Genomic DNA, 22188 nt, shown 5'->3' on the forward strand with positions numbered 1-22188 from the left:
AGGGCCCTACAGCTCTGCTGTTGAGTGCACTCCATACAACACGTACTTGCTCCAGAACTCTGCTCCAGGAACAGTAATTATTTCATACAAAGCAAAACAGCATCAGCAGGGGACAGCAAAGCATTGATCAGGACACAGTTCTGTCAGTGGATATTTTGGTTCCCATTCATTTTGACACATTAAGGTTTGATCTTTAGCTTCTGTAGGTGGGGGCTGGGGAAGCCTTCTTTGCTATGTTTGGCTTAGGCACTCAATGCCAGGAGAAGCCAAGTACCCAAATGCTTGGGAAGCACCAGAGGCCCAAGGGATGCCTCTTCACATTTCCTTTCGAACCAAGTGAGTCCTGGTATGCTAGCTTGTGATGATCCCCATCCTGGGTCCAAAATAATGTATCTGCCCAACACAACTTAGTTACATAGCACAGACAGTGGGAGGCAGGCTGCTGGCAGGTGAGGTGGTGCTGCTTCTGCTGAGTCAGGCACAGTCCTTCTCCCTCCTTTCTACTGCCTGCCAAAAACCAGTAAGGCTGATGTTTGCTGTAATTAATGTTCTCTGAGTAACCTGAGAGAGCTGCACTCCAATGTAAGATTTCTGTGTAACTCTACCATGGATTTAGAGGGTATGCTACTCCACTTGAATCACCTTGAACTTGAATTCTGGGCCCAGTGAGTGTGCAGATGCTGCTGCTCTTGTGTGTCGCTGGATGCTAATAGCTGTCTACACATGAGTTTATGTTGCCTAGCAGACAAGGAGGCACAGAGGTTGAATGTGACTGGTTTACTGATGGATGTGTTTTTCTCCATTACCCTATAATGAGCTGTGTTAAGCCAAAATCGACCTATTCTTCCTGAAAAAAACCTGAGAAATTCTTATTTTGGCCAGGCTGTTTTTTGGTGTTGCCTGATGTGCAGCTCGTTGAGTTGAGTGGGTGTAGGATACCTAGTCTATGCACATGAGCATTGCACATCATCCGTTTGCTGCTGACAAAGACCTCACCCTCAGTTTCCACAGAACAGCAGCTGTAAGGGCACCTCTGGAAAACTTGCTGTTGCCTTCAGAAGAGCCAGAATTCTGCTACCAGTGTTCTTCCACTGCTGTACAGAAGGAAGCTGAAGGACACTCTAGACAGTGACCTTCTGGAGGTAGCTGACTTCTAGTGGAAGTTCTGGGTATCTCAAACACCTTGACACAGTGCTTTTAGATGTCATCCTCTCCTCTGGTAGGGGTTGTGTCTATCCATCTGAGGTGCCTGAACTTTACTGAACAGGATGGGGAAAACTCTGGACGACTTCAAAACCACCAATGCCTTAAGGGACCTCTAGGGAAGCTCAGCATTCACTATAAGAGGACAGCTAAAGCCACCTAAAATTTAGGCATGAGCAGGGCATCCACACAGGATGGAACACATCCACTCCATAGTCTCTAGGTCACCCTTCACTTTCAGCAGAGACCTCAGAAAATGTATCCAGATGGTGAACTCCCTGGCTAGGAAGCTGTTGCTACAATATACGTTTGTCAGCCTTCCGGAGCCTGGAGCCCTGGAGCTCATCTGCATTATGGTAATTTGGAACAAGAAACCAACAGTAACAGTTGGCATATATTCAAAGATTTTCTATTTGTAACTTGGGTCTTTTCTAAGTGATGAATTATTACCACGAACACTGGTTTGTTTGAGTGTGAGAGGGAATATGGATTCCTGAGTGCTTTGCCAGCAGAGTTCACATTGGTTCTACTTTCAGCAATGTATGTTAATGCAGCAACAAGGGAAACAGCATACGTACTGTGAGGAAACAGAATGTCTGTGATTTAGCCAAACTAGATATTAATGGATTACCCTACTGTAAGCATTTGTAGCTGCTTTTATGCTAATTGTCACTTAACATACTTCTGTGTGGAGAGGAAGGACAGAGCCTGTACAGATGGTAGAAATGCATCAGTACAGCCTATCAGAGTAGAAAATCTGGCCATTAATGCTTTATCAGTTCTTATCAACTTCATTCTCACTTGACTGAAATGTAGAAATTTTACAAATGCGTATAGCCTAAGCATAGTTGAATGTCACAGATATGGTACAGATAATATTTTTGGATAAGGGTATGTAAAAGGTAATTACCTGTTACAATAACTTGGCTTTTTAACACTCACTCGTGGCCAAATTAAGATTTGATTTTGATTTTTTCATGTAACCTGTCAAATGCATGCAGGTACCATTGAGGGAGGCTGGCATTTGCTGAACTGCTAAATCTTCTCTAGTATTGACTGCTTCTTATGGGCAAATTTGTGTGAACCATTGTTTTTCTTAGCCTTTTTGGAACAAACATGCTACCCACCTTGCTATGGGGTGGCTGTTATCACACTTTGTTTCAGATGCTAAACACTGAGTATGTCTCCTGAAACAGGTGTGTGTCAGTGGGTGTATGCAGAAAACACACAGTCAGTCCACAGATCCTTAGCCACAGAACTGGGAGGTCTTTGCTAGCTTCTGCCTCATCTCATGCAACTTCTTACCCAACCTTTTTAGATACAAGCAGAAGATGTGTCCAGATTTCTCCAATTTCAAAATAAATTTAAAATGAACTTTTGTAGGATTTCCCCTGTTGAATAGTGGGTGGCCAGAAAAGGAGTTTTCTCCTCTTAGTTGGAATTTTGGTGAATCACTCAACCAGATTAATTTTCCCTTTCTGGGTAACAGGGATAAATGATATTTATTGTGATGGAGTGGTATGATTTCAGCCATTATGAGTTTTTAAATGCTTTGATTTCCTGATGGGGGAAGGATGACAGAAATGCAAATGCTATCCATGAGAAAGACAATGTTGGCAGCTGCAGTAAAACCACTGCAAATGACAGGCTCAAGAGCCACTCCAAAGAAGTCAGGGTGCAATGGGAAAAAACAGCTAATTTGGACTCTGAAGATGTGCACTTGGATAACACAATACATTGACCATTAGAGCTCTTTCTCACAGAGTAATTTGCTAACACTTCCTGGCAGGACCTGTGGATCATGCAGAGAGGAGCCCACAATGGAGTAGGTTTGCTGGCAGAACCTGCGACCCTGTGTGGGACCCATGCTGGAGCAGCCTGTCCCTGAAGGACTCCATCCTGTGGAGGAGAGACCCATGCTGGAGCAGTTTATGGAAGCAAAGCCTGTGGAAAGGGCTCATGAGAAGTTAATGAAGGACTGTGTCCTGTGGGAGGAGCCACCAGAGCAGGGAAGAGTGTGAGGAGTCCCCTCCCTGAGGAGGAAGGAGGGTCAGAGACAAGGTGTGATTTGATTACCTGACTGCAGCCCCCATTCCTTGGTCCCCTGCACTGCTCGTGGGGAGGAGGTAGAGAATTTGGGAGTGAAGTTGAGCCCAGGATGAAGAGGTGGGTGAGGAGAAGGTGCTTTTAAAGTCTGTGGTTTTTTGGTTTTTTTTTTTCTCATTGTCCTACTTTGATTTCATTAGCAATAAGTTAAATTTATTTTCTCAAGTTGAGTCTGTTTTGCCCATGACAGTAACTGGTGAGTGCTATCTTCTTGTTTTCATCTCCACCCATGATTCTTTTGTTGTATTTTCCCTCCTGCACCCAGGAGAGTAATAGAGCAGCTTTGGCAGGCACATGGTGTCCAGTCAGGGTCAACACACCACACATCTGAATAATTTTTTCCCAAACTTCTCTTGAGTTTGACATACATGACTGGTAAAGTCTATATCTCATTCTAACTGTGTTTTATCTGATAGCTTATTCCAGCACTTCAACAGGAATTCTCATGGATAAGGCTCTCAGAGGTAGTCAGACTCTCTGTGATGTTAGGAAACATGTCTGGGCATTTAACAGTGACCCTAACTTTTGCCACCAATGAAGAAAATAATTCTGCATGGGTCCAGATGTTCTTCCATTTGGTTGCCATCAGCTAGGCAGTACCAAGTGTAACTTCTGCCCAGCTGCAGATTTTACTGAGCAGGATGAATGAAGTGGAGTATGGGAGTGTAGGAGGGATGGGAGAATAGGAAGTGAAGTGGGGAGCACAGGAGTAAGAAGCAGGGAAAAGCTGTAAGGTCATGGGAACAATTTTGTAATACACAGGAATGCAGGTTTCATTAAATCTGCAGAACAATTATTTTATTCAAGTGTTGGAAGAAGGAAATACTCAGCTAGGACCAAAGCTGGCCAAATACTGTGGCCTCTGATGTCACTGCACAACCCTCAGCTCAGCCAGTGTGTTTGTCATGCTTGTGCCTCTGCCTGTGTTTGCATAGCCCTCTCTATTATGGTTCTTTTGTGCTTCTTTCTCTCATTACTGTATTCATTATTTCCTGACAGAACCTCATACCCTCTGCCTTTTATTATTTCCTTAGTGCTGGTACTTGCAGCAATATCAAACCAATGCCAGCAATTAAGTGACACCACTGCATGTTTCTTCACAAGATTGTCTTCCTCATGCTGACCTTTCCCCAGTGAAGAGCCACACCATTTTAAAAGCCTGCATCTCCCAGCCTTGTCTCTCGGGATGTCTTTTCCCTCACACAGTGGGTGACCAGACCCTTTCAAAGCCCTATCTACAAGCTCAGGGCATTTTTCATCTTCAGTCACAGCCCTGCAATTTGCAAACTGGGCTTTGTGTTGGCTGACAGGTCAGGAAGCTAGCAAAATAATTCTTCTGCTTGTGATAATTTTATGTGGAAAGCAGGGTAGAATCATGTATTTTTAATATGCAAGAAAACATCAACAACCATCAGAGGTGTCAAGGGAGAGGATTAATATTTTGTTTCGCAGAACAATTCAATCTTCCTGTTCAATACAGATGTTAAGTTTTTTACCATAGTTAAATGTAAGAAAAGTGCTACTGATCTGTACCTTGACTTGTAAACTGGAGTCCACAGGAAAGCCCTGAGCAGGAGCCACACAAGCACCCATCACTCCCCTACCCACACCGCTAGCCAAAAAGACCCACGGCCACAGGGTCTTTGAAATGATACCTAGTGTTAGTTTGGCAAGATTTATGCAGCTTATTACTGTGCAATGGCCACAAAATACACCACTGATAAATGATTACAAGTCTTCTTGCACAATTTTCTGGCAGTCTGGATCTGACTGTGCAAGTAGGTCAGCTCTTTTTTGGCTTTTCAAAAAATCCACTCTTTTGTTCTTTCAGTCTTTGTCATTTACATAATGGAATAGCCATAGTGAAATGAAAACGTTTTATTCTTCCCAGGCCACCAAAAGAGCTGACGTTTTGATGGTCACTCTTCAGTTCAGTTCTCCATATCTGTCCATAGCTGAGTACTGCCTGCTGAGGCTTTGTGCTGTGCCAGTCTTCCACTGACCCCGTCCTTCATCAGCCGCTTCTAAGTCATTGTCTATCCCTCCACCCAATGAAGCCAGAAAAGGAGTTGGTACTTACTTGTATTGCTGTGTCCTGTAGATCCCTGCTGTGACTCCTACAGTAATAACAGAAACAAGGGAAGGTGTATTATTTTTTCAGCATTTTTTTTTGCTGCGATACTTATTGGACATAATCTTAACAGTACAAACAGCACTGATGATTGTTCATTTGGTTTCAAAGTAATTTTCATTTACAAGAATAAGTCAAATATTTATTGGAAAATCCATTAATTATTAGGCTTGTAAACTTATTTCACAACAACCCCTTAATGGTGCAATTCCTTGTACAGCTATTATGACTCTCCTGCTCACTATTCATGTATTGATCAGCCAAAACTCGTCTATTATCTTCTACAAGTTCAGATGAGAAGACAGAGGGAAGGCCAATATTGTTTCATGGACCATTGGATTCCTGAGGTAGTAGCACAGCTGGTCTTTTCTTCTCACATGTTGACATTGACAGCATCAGAGAATGAAAATACTGGTTCTGGTTCCCTGAGATTACAAGGTCGACCTTGTATGACAACAGCAATATCTGTGAATGTGGTGCAATAAATCAGACCACTTTTCCCTTAAGTGCAAATGTTACCTTACTATGTTTTACTCACAGAACTTGTTTGCATTCATAAAATATATATTTTAAAAAAAAAAATCTATAAATACAAATATAAGCCATAACCAAAAGAAAATTAAATCAAGGGAAAAAATAATACTTTGCCATGGATGGCAGCAGGAAAAGTATCCCGTATGTAACTCTGCTTCTGAATAACCCAGACACACACAGGAATACCACCTCATATCCATGCTGCAGCTAGAGCTGCAGTTCAGGCTGCTCAGAGAGGCCAGGCACCCACAGGAACACATGTGGTCTTTTCAGTGAGGAACCAGGTGCTGCACCAGATCCCTGATCCACAGAGGCAGAGGGATGAGTCAAACACAGAGCTCATGGGGAGAGGAACTGCAGATCCCCAGAGAGTCGAGGATGCTCTCACTTGGTTGGGCTGATATTGTGCTGCTAAGTCACTCAGGAGAATTCCTCAGGGGCTTGGGGACCCAAGAGCTTTGGGGGCCCTCTAAAGAGAGGCTAGCTGGACAGCAGGCCCTGGCATCTTGAGGGCTCAGCTGATCAGAACCCCTCGATCTGCACATTTTGCTCTGTCCAGACGGCATGGATTTGATCTGTAATTTTACTACCATTATACACATCTGCAACTTACTTCCGTCCTACATACCTGTAATGTGAGACGTCAGATTTTTGGGCAAGCCCCAAGAGTTTTCACCATCTACTGCAATATGAAAAGATCTGTACCATGTTTCACATGCCAAGAACAATTTCTCAGTAATCTGAAATTGTGTACTTTTGACAAATTGCATCAGCTTTTTTGTGGATGTTTCTGATGGAGAGACATTAAAGCCTGTTTTTTTCTAGTGACTGAATATAATCTTAAAAAGTCAAGATCAGCTTGCAGTAGTGATGTAGTGGTATGTACACTTGAATTTAAATGCTATTCTTGTAGCCAGCCCCACTCCCAATAAAAGCAGGCTTTTAGAGCTTGTTCAGTTCCCAAAACAGAGAATTTATGTACCTGGTGAAGTTCAGGGAAATACAGTAATTTTGAGGGAAAATTTGTATTCGTATTTGTAAAAGTGTTTGAAACTTATAAACGAGGATCTTGCTGACTCTTTTACCTTTTCATTAACCTCAGGAAGAATGCATCTTCCCCTTTAACTGCTGAGTACAGTTCTTGCCTCTGCCAAAGGCTAGTAAAAATACCTCACAGAGAAATACAGAATGTTCCCACTAATGGAGAAAAAAAAGAATGTAACTTTAAAAAAAGATGAAGCCTTCATTTCTGAAGATTATTGTCCGGCGTATTTCCTCCAGCTTGTTAAAATCAACAAGAAAGGAAAAAGCAAATGAATTGCACTTGTAAAGAACAACATCACTATGATAACTTAGCATCTGCTGAGAATAATCACCCAATAGCTTTATGACAAGAAACCAGTTCTCCTGGAGTGGCTAAATTAATTCTCAAATAACAAAATGATGGCTGATCCCATAATATCACATATACATAACCAGAAATCAAACACCTGGTCAAACTATCAAGACAAGAAATCACAGTAAAAATGAAGAAAGGGAGCAAAGCAGGCAGCAGAATTAACAGCATTTTTTCCTGCACAAGAGAGTTAATGCTTGAACATGAAAGCTCATCCACACAAGCATCAAGTGAGCTCTTAGTTACAAATTTAATTAGTTATTTAAAGTTTATTTATTAAGATGTTTTAAATTAAAAAAAATCAAGAAATGCCTGATCATTTGTACATAATAAAGTGTGGCAGAGATAGGAGAAAGGAAAGCACACACAGCCTGTCACATCACACATTCAATCAATTATCCTTAAGCTTTGAAAAACAAGAAATAAAGAGACTGTCATTGCCCCTTCCTAGTAAATTCAAGAGTATAAATTAATGCCAGAGAGAAAGAAAATTCAAAGTTAAGGATGAAATGGAACTTTTTGCCCTCCATTACATAAAGGACAGGTCTCTAGTGGTACTCCTCTGGCAGCATAGTACTTGGAAACCTGCTGGGCACTACCACACGTGTCAAACCTGACCCAGACTCTCCTCCCATTCTTGGGAATCAATCCAAACCTCCCATGCTAATGAGGCCTGATTTCATGTAGAAGTACAGTATATGCACATCCATCCCCTCCATCAAATGAGCATTTAGTTATCCTGATTGGTACATCCACATGTGCAGTTCCAAATGTGGAATTCCGTTACATTTGTGATATATTAATCTCAGATATTTAGCTTTTTTTACTAGACTGATTCCAAAACCACTTTAGCTATAGTTGCTGTGGCCTTTGCAATTTTAATAGCCTAATTAATAAATCTCAAGTTTCAAGCTGTCAGATCGCTAATTACTTGAATTGCAGGTTAAAAGCAGCGTGGCGTGAATGCGAACTAATGATGCTGACACTCAGTTTTTACGGACAGAAAAGTAGTTATGATTTGCATCCTTGTAACAGGGCAGGAGCCTGACAAGCTTCTCTTTTACCCATTCCCAAAATGATGAGTTTTTTTATGTTTGGGAACTGTTTTCTGTTAAAAGTGGATGCAGCCTACTTGCTTCTCTTGCTGGAAGAGTCTTTACAAATGGATTGAACTGATGTCTCAACACTGCCCGTTAGACTGAAAAGGAAGTCATGTCACTGTGCATGACTTGGAACTAGAAAATGAAGCTGTTGCCCTGATTTTGGCCTTTCACTCTCTTTATTGGCCTTGGTCACTACTTAACTGACAGACCCATTTGTCTGAATAATGTGCAATCCACAAAAGTTTGGTGTCACCCTCAGGCTTTAAAAAATAGGGAAAGCTATGTAGTTTACCTGTGGGAAAGCTTTCCAAGAGCTTTGGAGACATTCTCTATGAGGTCCAATAAAGATTTTACACCATGCTTTGTGAAAAGCAATAGCTAGCTTATGAAATTTTGAAAACACTTGTTTCAAAAATTAGGAAACCATTTTTTGCATTTTGGAGCCTGAAAAGCAGATCCTTTCCAAAGTCTGTAACTGTACAGAGTACTGATTAAGCAACAGAGTAGCTTTTAAATATTTCAAAAAAATTTTAACTAGAAGTGGTGTCTAAAATTAATATAATCTATGACAAGTAAACAGGATTGTTCCAGGACTCCAGTGAGTTTTTTCAGGTACTTCTTTCCCATCACACACGAAGCACTCTGATTTGTGGCCATGCAGACCACCCAGGCCACAATACAGTTGTGATGTTATTATATGAACAAAAGTATGCTCATATATTACTAGATGAAATCCTGTCCATCCTAAGCTTAAAAAAAATGGAAACTCTACTTTGGCAAGAGAAAAGGAAACCGTCGTGAAAAAGATCTTTAAAAATGAATGGTAGATCTCTGAAATGGCTCTGCAATTCAAAATAAGAGAAAATTTCCCAGAGAGATGGATGAACAGGCAGAGAGAAGATGAGAAAGTCAATATCAACCATTATTCATGTATCTTTGCTCTCTGCTCTGTGGTTCTCCTACTCCTATATTTATCACAATACTCTTAGTTGTGAGGAAGTGGATTCATGATGGCCACGCAGACCCACTGACAGGTGCCTTGCCCGTGCACATCTGCACATGTGCCACGCAAACACATCGTGTGGTGATAGTTGTGGCAGGAAATGCAGCACTGCAAGCACCACCTCACTTTGGCATCCCTCTCAGGCACTTCATCTGCTTGTAAGTTGCTGATCCACCTCTCTCCTACAGGACTTACTCTCACTCAACAAGCCTCTAGCTCACCAACCATCTTCAGTCGTCTGCCTCCAACAAGCAAATAGTGAGTTATTTCCTTCTTTTTCTTTCATAACATGCCAGAGATGTCTTGGTTTACACCCCGATACTTCAAAATCGTGACACTCATCCACAGAAAAGCTGTTTTACTGTAGGCAAATGAAGTTTTCTTGGCTTTGTAGTTATAATTATTCCCTGAACTAAATTTTGCAGAATGGACTTAAAAGTTGCCAAACGAGCTTTCTTTAACAGGAGAAAGACTATAAACAGCATCAATACCATCTTTCAAGCTTGAACGCTGCCTGAAATATGCTTGTGACATCTACACAGTATATGGTGATACAATGTGAAATTTATTGGCTCTTGCACAAGATAGCTGATTTCATTCCCTCCTGACTTACCATGTATAAATAATGTGGTTTCCCCAAGCTTGTGCTGATGAGCTTTACCATGCTGCCCTGCATCCTTCCTCAGATACATATCCAATAGTGGGGCTGGTTTTAAGGGAGCATCAGCAGGACTAGTGGCTTTGGTCTCTTGGGGATCAAATCCTTCTGTGGCAAATGCTCCTGTGGCCCCTCTGGGCATCACGGCACTGGGCTGACTGCCTCTCTAGCAAAGCTGCCCCTCTGAAGCCAGGCTGGTGGCAGCAGATGTATGGCCAGTCCTCAGGCCCAATTAGAGGCCAGTGAAGGCTTCCCCAACTAGTGAAGGCTTCCTCAAACATCAAAGGTTTCAACCAAAATCTCAGCTGAAGTGAAGCCAAATGACGCAGGAGCAGTGGATGCAAGGAGGAGCTCCCTGACTTTCCACTGCTGTCTGTGCCCTAAGGCATCAGTCAGGAGCCTCAGCAGAAGCCACCCCATCTGGACATCCCACCAGAGACACCTGTGGTTTTGCCTTGCCATGAGGCACCTGTGGCCCTCACACCACCTTCAATTCTGCTGCCAAGGGATGCAGACTGTGTAGCTCTGCTGAGGCTGTAAGAAGGGGAAAGACAGGGAATACTGGCACACACACATGAAGAAGATCATCACCAGGGTGTCAACCTCAACCCAGAGACCTCAATCACTTAGAGCTTGTGTAGGACATATTGTGAGGTGCAGGAGGAATGTTTCTACATGATGTTGACTGTCTTACCTTGTTTGGGAAGGGAAACTTGCTTTGTTCTGCCTTTCCTGGTGTGTGAATAGCTGACAGTGGTGGAGGCCATGAATGGGTCATCTCCTGAAAAACAATATTGTTCAGCAAACTGCATTTAGAAAGTCAGTAGAAAAGGAGACAATGAGAGCATATCAGTTGCAAGAGTACCTGGGCAGTGGAATATTTAAGTTACTGCAGCTTCTAGGAAATGCCCAGTTTTCTTATAATCTAGACAAAACATGAGCTACAATGATTTTTACAGACTCTTGAGAGCAGTTCCTAAGCACTGTCTCATTTTCCTGAATAGATAATACATCTTAAGTGCAAAAAGTTTGATTTTTCTGAGACAATCTGCAAATACATTTTAATCACAGAATGTATTCAAGCTGTGAGATTACCACAAGTGCATTTTTTTGTAGACGGGAATAGGAACTTCAGTTCATGACCAGGTAATGGGGTACACACTGTGGACTAATCACAAAACAGATTTCACAGGCAAGGTCAGAATGGTAAATGCTTACCACTTGCTAACAGTTAATTCCTAAAATTGCCTTTATCATTGTGAAGGAGTTGAGTAAGTTTCTAACTCCAATGTGGTTGTGCCTTGCAGGACACAGACATGTGGCAAGCCCCAGATGAGGGGTGCTGCACTCCATCTTTTTTCTCCTCCCTGTTTTGTCTTGAAGGACATTTTTTCATACCAAAAAGACAGATGCAGCTTGACCTGACTTTTATGTAGTCATCCTTTACACAGCTTCTGTTAGAAGGTAGGCACACGCTCCATACTGTTATGATTCAACTCTGAATGAATTGGTCTCCAAAGCAAGGCAGCTTTTGGGAAGAGATAAATGAAACACTTCAGGCAAGAAGTTTGTTCCTCTCTAGTGCAGGACCTTAAGGGATGGATGTGTTTCTTTGACATGGTCAGCACCAACAGCCACAGTATTTGGTACACAGTAACTTAAGAGAATTAATATGAAAAATAGTGCCAAGCATGACAACCCTGAAAGCTGGCTTGTATGTTAGAAGAACTGAAGAGCCAATAACATCCTGCCTTAAGCAGGGGGATTGCTGACGCTATCTAGAGTCTGCCTTGCAGATGCTTTGCTGGGTTTTGCTACCATTAACTGTCTGTGGAATTGTTTCTCAGTGATATTCCAAAGAGCCATGCAGAGATCCACAACCTCCCAAAATAATACTGGAGTTATATTTCCATGACTCATTCCTTTTTAAAGAGAAAAGAAATGTTCTTGTTCAAAAAAAAGTATGTGTGAGTCTCTTGCCCATTCCTCATTAGTGCTGACAGAACTGCTTCCTGACCCGGCATGGACTGAGCTGCTGCATTTTTTACATAGTGGAAAGTCTCTGACTGTTCTGCCAATGAAAGGACCAGCCCTTTCAACACAGTTTATTAGCAATAAATGTCACCTTTAAAGCATTCTTGATAAACAGTTTATTTCCTAATAAAAATTGCATTCTTTTATTTTATTTGAGGCTAAAAAGTTGCATGATTTATTATACTTTTGTAATCTATGTGCATGCCTCTAATCAGAGCATCATCTGGCTTGCAGTTTCAGTATCAGAATTGCTTTGCTTTTCACTTCTTTGAGGCAGATCATTCATCTTATGACTTCCTTATCTGATAAGTGCCAGCAATAACAGTATATAGCAATTTTTAATATACAGTAACTTCTTAAAACTCAGGCAGCAAAAAACATAGGCAATCAGATTGCTGCTTGCCTCAATTATCTGGCCCATGTGCTACTGTTTGCAAAAGATTAAGAAATTATGTATTAAGGAATATTCCAACAGTAAAGGTATATGAATATATATAAATTGACAAAATATAAATTGACAAAATATAAATTGACAAAAAGGAGATTTGCAATGTGGATATTTAACCCTAAGTCTGTTATCTTAAAAAGTACCACTTTTACACCTGCTTTTCTTGCTTTTCCCTTGGAGAGCCATTTATTTTGTGAGAAATGTGATGTTGCATATATAGACTAGAGGTGTTTCCACTGCTAAAACCCTGTTCCCAACTGAAGTGTTTTTTCCCTACAAGTTGAGGTGCTGAGCCCAAAAGAACACATGGAAATGACTAAGTGTCCCTTTCTTCCAAAGGGCAATGCTTTATGTTATCTCTGTCAATTGAAGAATGGGGGCAGCCAGACTGGGAACATCTGGTGGCTTTGACCTAAAGTTATCCTGCTTGTGAAATATTCTATTCAGTGCTTGTGATTGCCATTTGCTCAAGAAGCAGTTCTTCCAGGTTACACAACTGGTGACCCCACTGTCACCTTCAGGGAGACGTCTCCTGAGGAGTCTGCTCTGTGCCAGCACGAACCAATCTGTTACAGCAGCAGGGCTCTGTCCTCCCACCTTGCCTGCCCGAGTCTGACAATGATGCCTTCATCCAGGGAAAGGACCAGAGGGTTGATTAAAAATAAGGGTGACCTTTTTTTTTGACATGTCAAAATCTTTCATTTCTTCTTTTCTCCAACATTATTTCTCATCCACACTTCAATGAAAAGTAGCCTTAATGGTATTTTTTCCCCAACTAGTTTCTCTTCTTTTTTACTTTCAGTTGTGGTATATAATAAAGCTTTCTACATAATTTAAATTTGATGTAACCCTTTCTGACACAAAGGTTCAGTAAGACTACTGCTATCTGCCAGGGTTAATAATTGCCATTATCATGAATATCTGAATGTGAATTTACTAGAATAATACACTGAGTTGTGATATATTGCTTATTTACCTCTACCCTCTGAAATTCAGAAAACCATACAATTAAATAAAATTAGGAAAAAAAGAATCACAAAGCCGCCATGAAAAATGTCCCAAACAACAGGCTGTCAGCACTGAGGAGTGGTAAGATTTAAATGTAGTATAATGCTTTCTTGAAAATAGAAACATTAAACTATGTGCAAAGTCTCCTTCTGGCTGCCAAGAACAGAGCCTCAAAAATCAGGAGAAAGGATTTAGGTGTCCAGAAAATGTCAACACTTTGCAAGATCAAGCGGAAACAAATCCAGAATATGTTCAAGTGTGCCAAGTCTCAGGATTTTAGACTCTATCTGAAAATATTTGAGATAGATTCAAAAAACTAGTAGGGACATATGACTATACTGAGATCCTTTTTTTTTGGTACATGGTGTGAAATGTCTGAAAATGCAAGCCTAAATGGCAACTATGTAACTAACTAAACAGAAAGGGCTCAACTTTTATTGTAAAATGAACTTTCATGCACATCTTCTCTTCTCAGGAAAATTCCCTGTCTTTGGAGTTTGGCATTGGCAGTACTGCCATAAAGCACCCACTGGACTGAAAACTGTTTGAAAGGACTGATGAAAATTTAAATGTATTTAAGAGCCTTAGCACCTTCAAATTGGTGTTAGAACATTGATTGACACAAAGGTTTTTGAAATTAGAAAGAGAAAAAAAGCAGGGTCTTTTTTAGAAGAAATCAAATAAAAAATAAGTCAGAAACACCTGGCACCAGAAAATGTTCCAGCCACTACAAGATAATGGTCCAATTTAAAACCAATTTATAGTCTTCAAACCTGATTAACTTAATCCTAAAGCCTGAACACTGCCAACTAAAGAAAGTATTGAGAAGACATTTGGGGTCCAGAAGTGGGAAAAACAGACTTCTAGATCAAAGAACGAAGCCCTGACCAGGCTGCTTAAAAATGTATGTGGATAATGATATGTCCTGCCCAACTGGAGGACAGCTTGTCTGAGATGACAATAACTGCCCTCCTCCTCCTGTAGCCAGATCCACAAGTCCAAGGAGCAGCTCAGAGACCCTCTCTTCTTTTTTTTTTTTTTTTTTAACACACATTTCTCCTTGTGAGAGTTGCAGCAATGTTGTTTTGCACTGGCATCTTTGTGGTGCTGGTGGTGATGGCACATCTCATTCACATGCATACTGTAACTCTACAACCCTGCAACTCTACTCGTCTCTGCCTGTAGTAAATCAGTTTTCAGCAGTCATACATAAATGTCCAGTTTTACAAGCTATAAAGGTCCAAGCCTAGTTAATCTTACTCAACATGCCAACTTGGCTTTTCTTCTCACTGAAGGGAAAACCTACAAATAAAGAAATCTATAGTATTGCATATCCTTGCTCCAACTCAGTTTCTGCAGCAACAATTAAGCGACCAGACATTTCTTGGGGATTAATGACTGCTTGGCAGTGTTTTGTTTGGAGCTTTTAACTCTAGCTTGTTGATAATTTTTCAGGAAAAGTACCATGCAGAGGTAAATAATAGTACTCACTCTAGATTTAAGGCAATGCTATTTATCTAGTGTCATCAGTCTTGCTGTGTGGCACATGATACCGGGAATGGTTGAACTGATTCAGAAAAATCGTAATTAATAACAAGCAGGGAGATGGGCATCATCTAGATTTAAAGTCTTACCACATGCCTAATCTTGCTGTTCACTCAGTGCCAAAACCAGAACTTATCATTGGATTATTAAGAAAACCAACTGTTTAATCCTCCTCTCTGCATGTGCTCACCTAGCTGATTTTTGATTCATAATATTTTGTCTCTCTACACATGATGATTTAAGAAATATTTGTGGCACCTCATAAAGGCCCCTGTCAAACACCTTTCGAAAATTATTTTAGCTGACTCAACTTCATCCACTGCTCTACTGACATGTCACAGGAATTATAGGAGATTTGTGAGACACAATTTTCCTTTGCAAATACTCTTGATGGTTTGCTCAGGGGGACTGGAGAAGATCTGTCTTTGTGGTTGCCTACACTGAAATGCAGATTTTAGGGAAGCATTAGATATATTTATTCAGCTGGAAGTGAAGGCCATACAAAACTAATGCAAAGCTTTCCAAGACCCTTTAGCAAGTGATCACAAGATACAGTCTGAGAACCTCTAATCTAGTTACTCTTCTGTATTCACAATGTTATCTTAATGTTATCTTTTTTTTTTTTAAAAAAAAACAAACAAAAACGAGTGTCCCTTTTTAACTGCTGTCAGTTGGCAAATATCCCTTTCAAATCAATGAAGCTTCCTTGCCACTAGCTGACAACATGGCTATGACTTTAGTGTCAAATATCCAAAGCAAAGAGTGAGACACGGAAACTTTTGGAGACTGTGTTGAAGCTGACGGTATTTCATTATGGTAAGATTCCTATCATGTGAAAAGCCAATTTTCTTTTTTCAAAATTGGTTCCTGTAGTATCTGTCATTGCTGCAACTTTTCTAACCCAAACCTCCAATATGCACCTATAAAATGGAAAGATAAAGCTGTTTAATCTTGTTTCTTTATGATGTCACTTATCCATACTTAAAACTCTTTTTCTACTTCCTCATCATCCCCATAGTTTCCTTGGAGCAACTGATAATTTTCTGCTTTCCATGTAATCCTCTCTTATTGGTCATCATCCTTTTGATAACATGTTATTCAGAACCATCACCACCTGACAAAATACCTTGTAATTTTCCAGCTTCTGTTGTTCCCTTTTTCACTTACATTCTCTCACTCGTTTGGGTGGGTTTTAATTTATAATTAATATTTGCCATGTATGATGCAAAATGCTTTCCAAACTTGAGATAAGTGGCACACATGGTTTTACCCACTAACTGAAGGATGAAATAAGGGAACTATGGTGAGCTCCCTATCGTGGTGCTGAAATTGCAGTGAGGACACTGAGCTGGGAGCCAGTTCAGCACTGAATCTCAGTCAGCAGTTCTGTCTCTCCTACTCCTGCTAAAATGATTTCAGGGAGTCACTTTTTTCATAGCAATCTGCTGCAAACACATTCTACCACATTTCCCCCTTGGCACCAGTCCCATGACTCTCCAAATGCTCCATTGCTTTCTGTAATATGAATTCCTTTCATTAGGCTTCATTGGTATAATGTCCAAAGATACATGGCAATCCAGGGGCAAGTGCTTGTCAAGGAATATTCTTTTTTTGTTCTAAACAAAGAAATAAAGGCAATTGTGTAGCTTGTGACTGTGCCATTTTTGCTGTGCTTAGTTCTTCAGATGTGCACAGATGGTCATCAGCAGAAACTGCTTCATAGTAACAGGACTTGGGAGTGTGAGTGTGAGTGTGAGTGTGAGTGTGAGTGTGTGTGTGTGTGTGCGTGCACATGCCCATGAGCTGGGAAGGGAAGGAAAAAAAGAGAAATTTGGCCCATGAAAAGGAAGAAGGTAAGAGATTTTGCCGACTGCAGCACTAAAGAATGTGTTCAGCATTAAATCTCCAGATATTTGGTATCTATAGAACTAAACCATTCCAAATCATGAGCAGTTGCAACGTGATCTGCGGATCAATTCACCCTACAGCAAATCAGAAATGCCAGTGCAATAAGTTTCTGTTTGGAATATGTTATCTCTGCTTTAGTGGAACCATCCTGAAAATAACCTCAACACTTAGTCAAGGTTCAGCAATCTAGGACAGATAAATGTAAAAGAAGGCTACAGCTGCTTACTTATCAAACTGACTTATTTAGGTCCTTCATTTGTATGATTATAATTCTTTAACATAGAGGCTTGCAAATTTTTATTCATTTTGCGGAGGAATAAATGAGCCTGTAAGTCTAGAAGATGTCATGGATACCTAAAAGAAATGTGGTTTCATACTACAAACAAGTTAACTAGCTTATAACCCATGTCATGGTCTCACATATCAGAGTTTAGGACAAACCTCCCTCCCCTCCCTTATTAGGAAAGGAAGGTGTTCTTTTACAGGTAAATCACAGAACAGCATTTAGACAACTTCCTTTTTTTTTTTTTTAAATATTCTTCACTGCAATGAAAAAAAAAAAGGTAAAATTTCTCCTTTAGTCACAAAGATGAATATCGCTTCCTAGCTAAGAAGCTATGTTTCTAGATGAATGCATTGAGCCATATGATATAACAAACTGTCTGAAAACCAACCTTGCTTGGGCAAGCTGAGATGATGTGGTTAATCAAGGTACAATCTTTATTAGTGCATTAACCTCCTGCACCCAAGGACTATGGATTCTAATTCCTGAATTGCCATGCAAGACTGATGCAGCTAGTTTTCTAGTCTCAGTTGGCAGCAAGCTAACAGAAGTGGCTAATGAAGATGAATAGCTGCCTCTTGGGAGTGGGGGGAGGAAAAAGAGGAAAGGAAAAGACCTAGGATACTTCAAGGTCCAAGATCTCTGCATGATTTCAGATAATAATGAAAAAGTGCATATAGCTGACATTTTCAGAGACCATAACAAGCATGTTAATTCTTAGGCAATGGTAGTGGCCTCAAAATTGCTCTGGAAACATTTCAAGAAGTTAAAACAAAGGCTTTTGAAAAAAATATCAGGACACTGGTCAGGGTCTTACTCTTGTTTTGATGGATTAATGTATTAATACAGACAAAAAAGCAGAGAAAAAAATGCTCAAAGCTGAAAACCAGACATATCTAGTAAGGAAAACATCTGTGGTTTGGAGAAGACAGAAATACCATCACGGTAAATATTTATCAATACTGAAATATCTTTTCCACAAATGCATGCAATGTTCTAGTATAAAGACTCCTTTAATTCAGACAGAAATATACTGCTAAATGCAGGGAGATCTTTGAAGAAATTTTTTTTGGGAAAAAAAAAAATCTAGTTTTTTTTTTTAAACTAGACAAATTTTTCCATTCTCTTTTGTTGTGGGAGGCTGGAAGCTTTGTGATAGGTACATAAGTGGTCCTGGATCATTCCCTGGTCAGAAGATGAAATAATAGGTCATTGGTTTAGTCTAATTTGCTCTTAATTCCAATTTCATACCCCTGAAGCCATTTTAAGAGGACTGGGGTACCATAAGGACTTACTTGGTTCCTGGAAGCCTGGGGCCTCACTCAAAGGGCTCTTTTGTGCTTCCACAGTGGAGATTCACCAGTGGGTATAAATTGGTATTTTTAGCTCAGCTTGTTCAGCCAACTGATTGAGCATGTCAGCCTCCATGAACTTCGGGGTAACACAGTGATGCCTGTGTGCTCTGTGCACAAGTTGTGGGCAGACACTACATGAGGTAAATGTACCTTGTACTCTGGGTTAAAGTGCTAACAGAATGTCTTTTGGCTAACATACCTGTGAAGGCTGCCAACCATAACAAGAAGCAAAGAAGCTTCTGTTCCGTGCTACTACGACAAACTTGGTCAGTGTGAAAAGATGATAGAGAGGGTAAGAAAAATCCATAAAAAGAAGAAAGTCAGAATTAATGTATTAGAAATTAAAACACTGTCAAATACAGCCCTATAAAGTATAGTTCCAAGAGGTTTTGCACTTGTGGTTTCTTAATGCAATTAAATTAAATCTGTTCAATTTACAGGTGAAAATTACATCAGGCTGGAGCCTTGGACTGAAGAGCTGAGCATCAAGACAGACTCTCCTTCCCTTTTCCCTGCCATAAAACAAAGAGGCTCTGCAAGGCAAAGCAGCCTGTAAATCCTTCCTGGACAACCTTGCATGGATGTGGCTGACTGCAATTAGCAGACAATTTTGTTTATGATGCTCTGACAACTTGGGGAATCTGTTCATATACAAGTCATTTATTCTGAATGAGATTAAGAAATCAGTGTAGCACTGTGTGCTTCAGTGTATGTGAATTCAGCCATCTGTTCTCAAGGTTACATCATGTGCCTCCTAGATCTGAATTGACAGAAGGATGTTAAATCTTGCTGGTTCGTATTCTAGAAGTAGCACAGTGGCACAATGTGATGCCTGAAGCCAACAGATACTAGTTCAGCTACGGGTACAGAGGTGTACAGAGTTGAACACAGACAGGTTCATGTCCAGAAATTAAGAACACCATAGACTGGGACACTGGGCCCAGAAAGGTGTCAGGGATCATCAGAGGACAGAAAACTAAAAACAAACATCCCACATCTCATACTCTTCTCCAAAGAGCTCAATCCATTGGGGTGCATTTGAATATGGTAGCACAACAGAATTGTTATGCCAGTACTGTAGTAGCTTGTTTCCATGAACACATGTTTTCAGAAATGCTGAGAATTCTGAAGAAGTGAAAAAAAAAAAGAAACAGATAAAAGATCACAGATGAAATCAGCTCTGTTACACTAGGAGCCACTAGGCTTGATTTGTGTCAGCATCTTCATGGGGGAAAACCCCCTGTAACATGACTTCTAGAAAACCTATTTGGAGCTAACTGTCAAGTGTCCTCAGGAAAGGCAGAACCTCTACTCAACACCTTCAATAGGACTCTCAAGAGATGACCTTAAAAGTCAGGGGAAACTGTTGCCAGTCCACAATAATAGAAAAAGATGCAAATCACTAACGTCATTAGGGTTACAATACAATCTTGTAGGTGTATTGTATCTTCTAAGCCAATGGACAGAAGAATCAAATGGCAAGGTGAAAGTAGGGAAAAAAGAACAACTTCTCATGAGCTGGTGGTTCACTGCAGGGATGCAGGGCCATGGAAATGCTTATCTTCATCTCTTCAAGTCATAAGATAAAGGATGTTTTTCCAAATTATATGCTTCAGCCAAATACAAGATAATAGGTTTAAGACAGAGGAGAGTGGCTGAAGTTATCTGGCTTGTCACACAGGTCAGAGAACTAGTCATTCTGGGTGATAAGATACACCATTCAGATTCACACCTAAAATGTAGCTAAGTGTGATTTTCTTGTTTATTTTTCAGTCCATCAAAATCCTCAGCATTTATGGTTGTCAATAGATACTTTCTAAGTCAAGAAGACTCATGAACCATTTGCATTCACACGTGAATGTTAGGTACTGACCGCAAAAGGAGTGACTGTGAGAAAGGCAAGTCCCATCGTGCTTTAGAAAACATAGAAACAGAAGTTTCTCATTTTCTAATATATCAGTAACCTTTGGTCCATACTTGTCCTCTGCCACTTTTGATTTCATAAGCTCCCGATGCAGCACAATAAACCTTGGGGGTATGGGGATAAACACAATGGAGGCATTTGCCCAACACTCTTGCTATGGCCTGCAGAAAGATAGCATGGGGCATATCAGTGGACCTAAGATCTGGACCATCCTCTAGAAGAGTGAGGAGAGGGCTGGAGGCCAGTCCCTTGCTGCTGTGCAGAGAAATGTTAGGCTTGCCAGCAGCACTGTGTGTCAGGAGTCCTTGTGAGGGCACTGTGCTCAAGCAGGGAGCCTGCCTGGCTGGGAGCTCTGCTCACCATCCTGCTCTCAGGAGCCAGTGTTGATGCCTTAAATTTTAGCTTCCGTATTTTCCAGATTCCACGGGCATGAAACAGCACTTACAATTTCTCCCTGCAGCACATGGGGTGGCCTTTGCGATGCTGTCAGAGTCAGGCAGACCCCCTTTGTTTGCCTCAGATGTCCCTAGGCAATCTGGCATTTCTTTTTAAAGCTCATTTTGTGTGTGTGCTTCTCTCCAGCTGCAAATACAGCCATGGAGCAGTGAAGGGCACCATTCTGTAGCTGTGCAATTTACATTTGTCTAGTGCTTATATTAAGTGTGTTCCTCAAAGCTATTACTGTCTCAAGATCTGTCTGTTTTAAGCCCTGAAACAGTATTTTGTGCTTATTATACGCACTGGTTTTCATTTGCAAGGTAGTCTGCAAACCTGAATTAGGTATCCCAGCATCCCTGTAATCTCTGTAAGTACCATAATATTAAGAGTTACAACTCATAAAATTGGAACTAAGGTTGAAAGAATCCTGAGTCAGAAAGTCCCTTAAGAAAACCCCTGTCTTGACATAAATGGCACTGAGGGTGACAATGCCAATCTGTGGTTGCAGGTGGAAAAAATAGTACAAGGTATGAAAATATACATTGAAGACTTCAATCAACTCTGAAAACATGTTCTGGCTTCATCCATTACACCATTTATTTCATTAAATAGATTAACATCACTATTTTATGCATTATTGTAGACATTGTCTGCATAAGAAATTTGCATCTATTTAAAAAAAAAAGGCAATCATTTTTAAGCCATTTTAACCAAAATGAAATACATTTAGATTGATCTAATTTTTCTAAAATCACATTAAATTATTAGAAAGCAAAGTAAGCAGATCTTTGAAACAGTTTTTAAGTGTTTCACTTGAACTGCTGAAAGCCCAGTATGGGCACAGAAAACCTGTGTGGGACAGCATGTCATGCTGCCTCACCATTTCTAGGTATTCTCTGCTGGTGCTGTACCAGACTCTCACCACAAAGACAGCTTGGTTTTACAGCTAGAATGATATGAAAAATGATGCTAGCAAAAGTTTTTATGACTCTCTAAAAAATTCCTCAATATGTTTGCCAGCAAACAGTAGGTGATTATGAAATTATAGGCTACATTATGATAGAGGTATGCAAGGAAATGAGATGGTTACAAATGCTTGTTTATTTTTGAG

The 22188-nt window shown here is 40.5% G+C and overlaps 1 protein-coding gene across 3 annotated transcripts in view; it reads right to left on the bottom strand.

Moving 5' to 3' along the window:
• AFF3 (AF4/FMR2 family member 3) overlaps window positions 1–22188 on the bottom strand; it is a 333013-nt gene that overhangs the window by 127017 nt on the left and 183808 nt on the right. For all 3 annotated transcript variants that reach the window (XM_038152924.1, XM_038152845.1, XM_038152760.1), the window contains 2 exons: window positions 10829–10915; window positions 5390–5426 (listed from right to left, as the gene is read on the bottom strand). In XM_038152924.1, the coding sequence (XP_038008852.1) occupies window positions 5390–5426; window positions 10829–10915 (124 nt within the window). The remainder of the gene's footprint in view (window positions 1–5389; window positions 5427–10828; window positions 10916–22188) is intronic.

Source organism: Motacilla alba, chromosome 1 (genome assembly GCF_015832195.1).
Source record: "Motacilla alba alba isolate MOTALB_02 chromosome 1, Motacilla_alba_V1.0_pri, whole genome shotgun sequence".
Classification (NCBI taxonomy): Eukaryota; Metazoa; Chordata; class Aves; order Passeriformes; family Motacillidae; genus Motacilla; species Motacilla alba.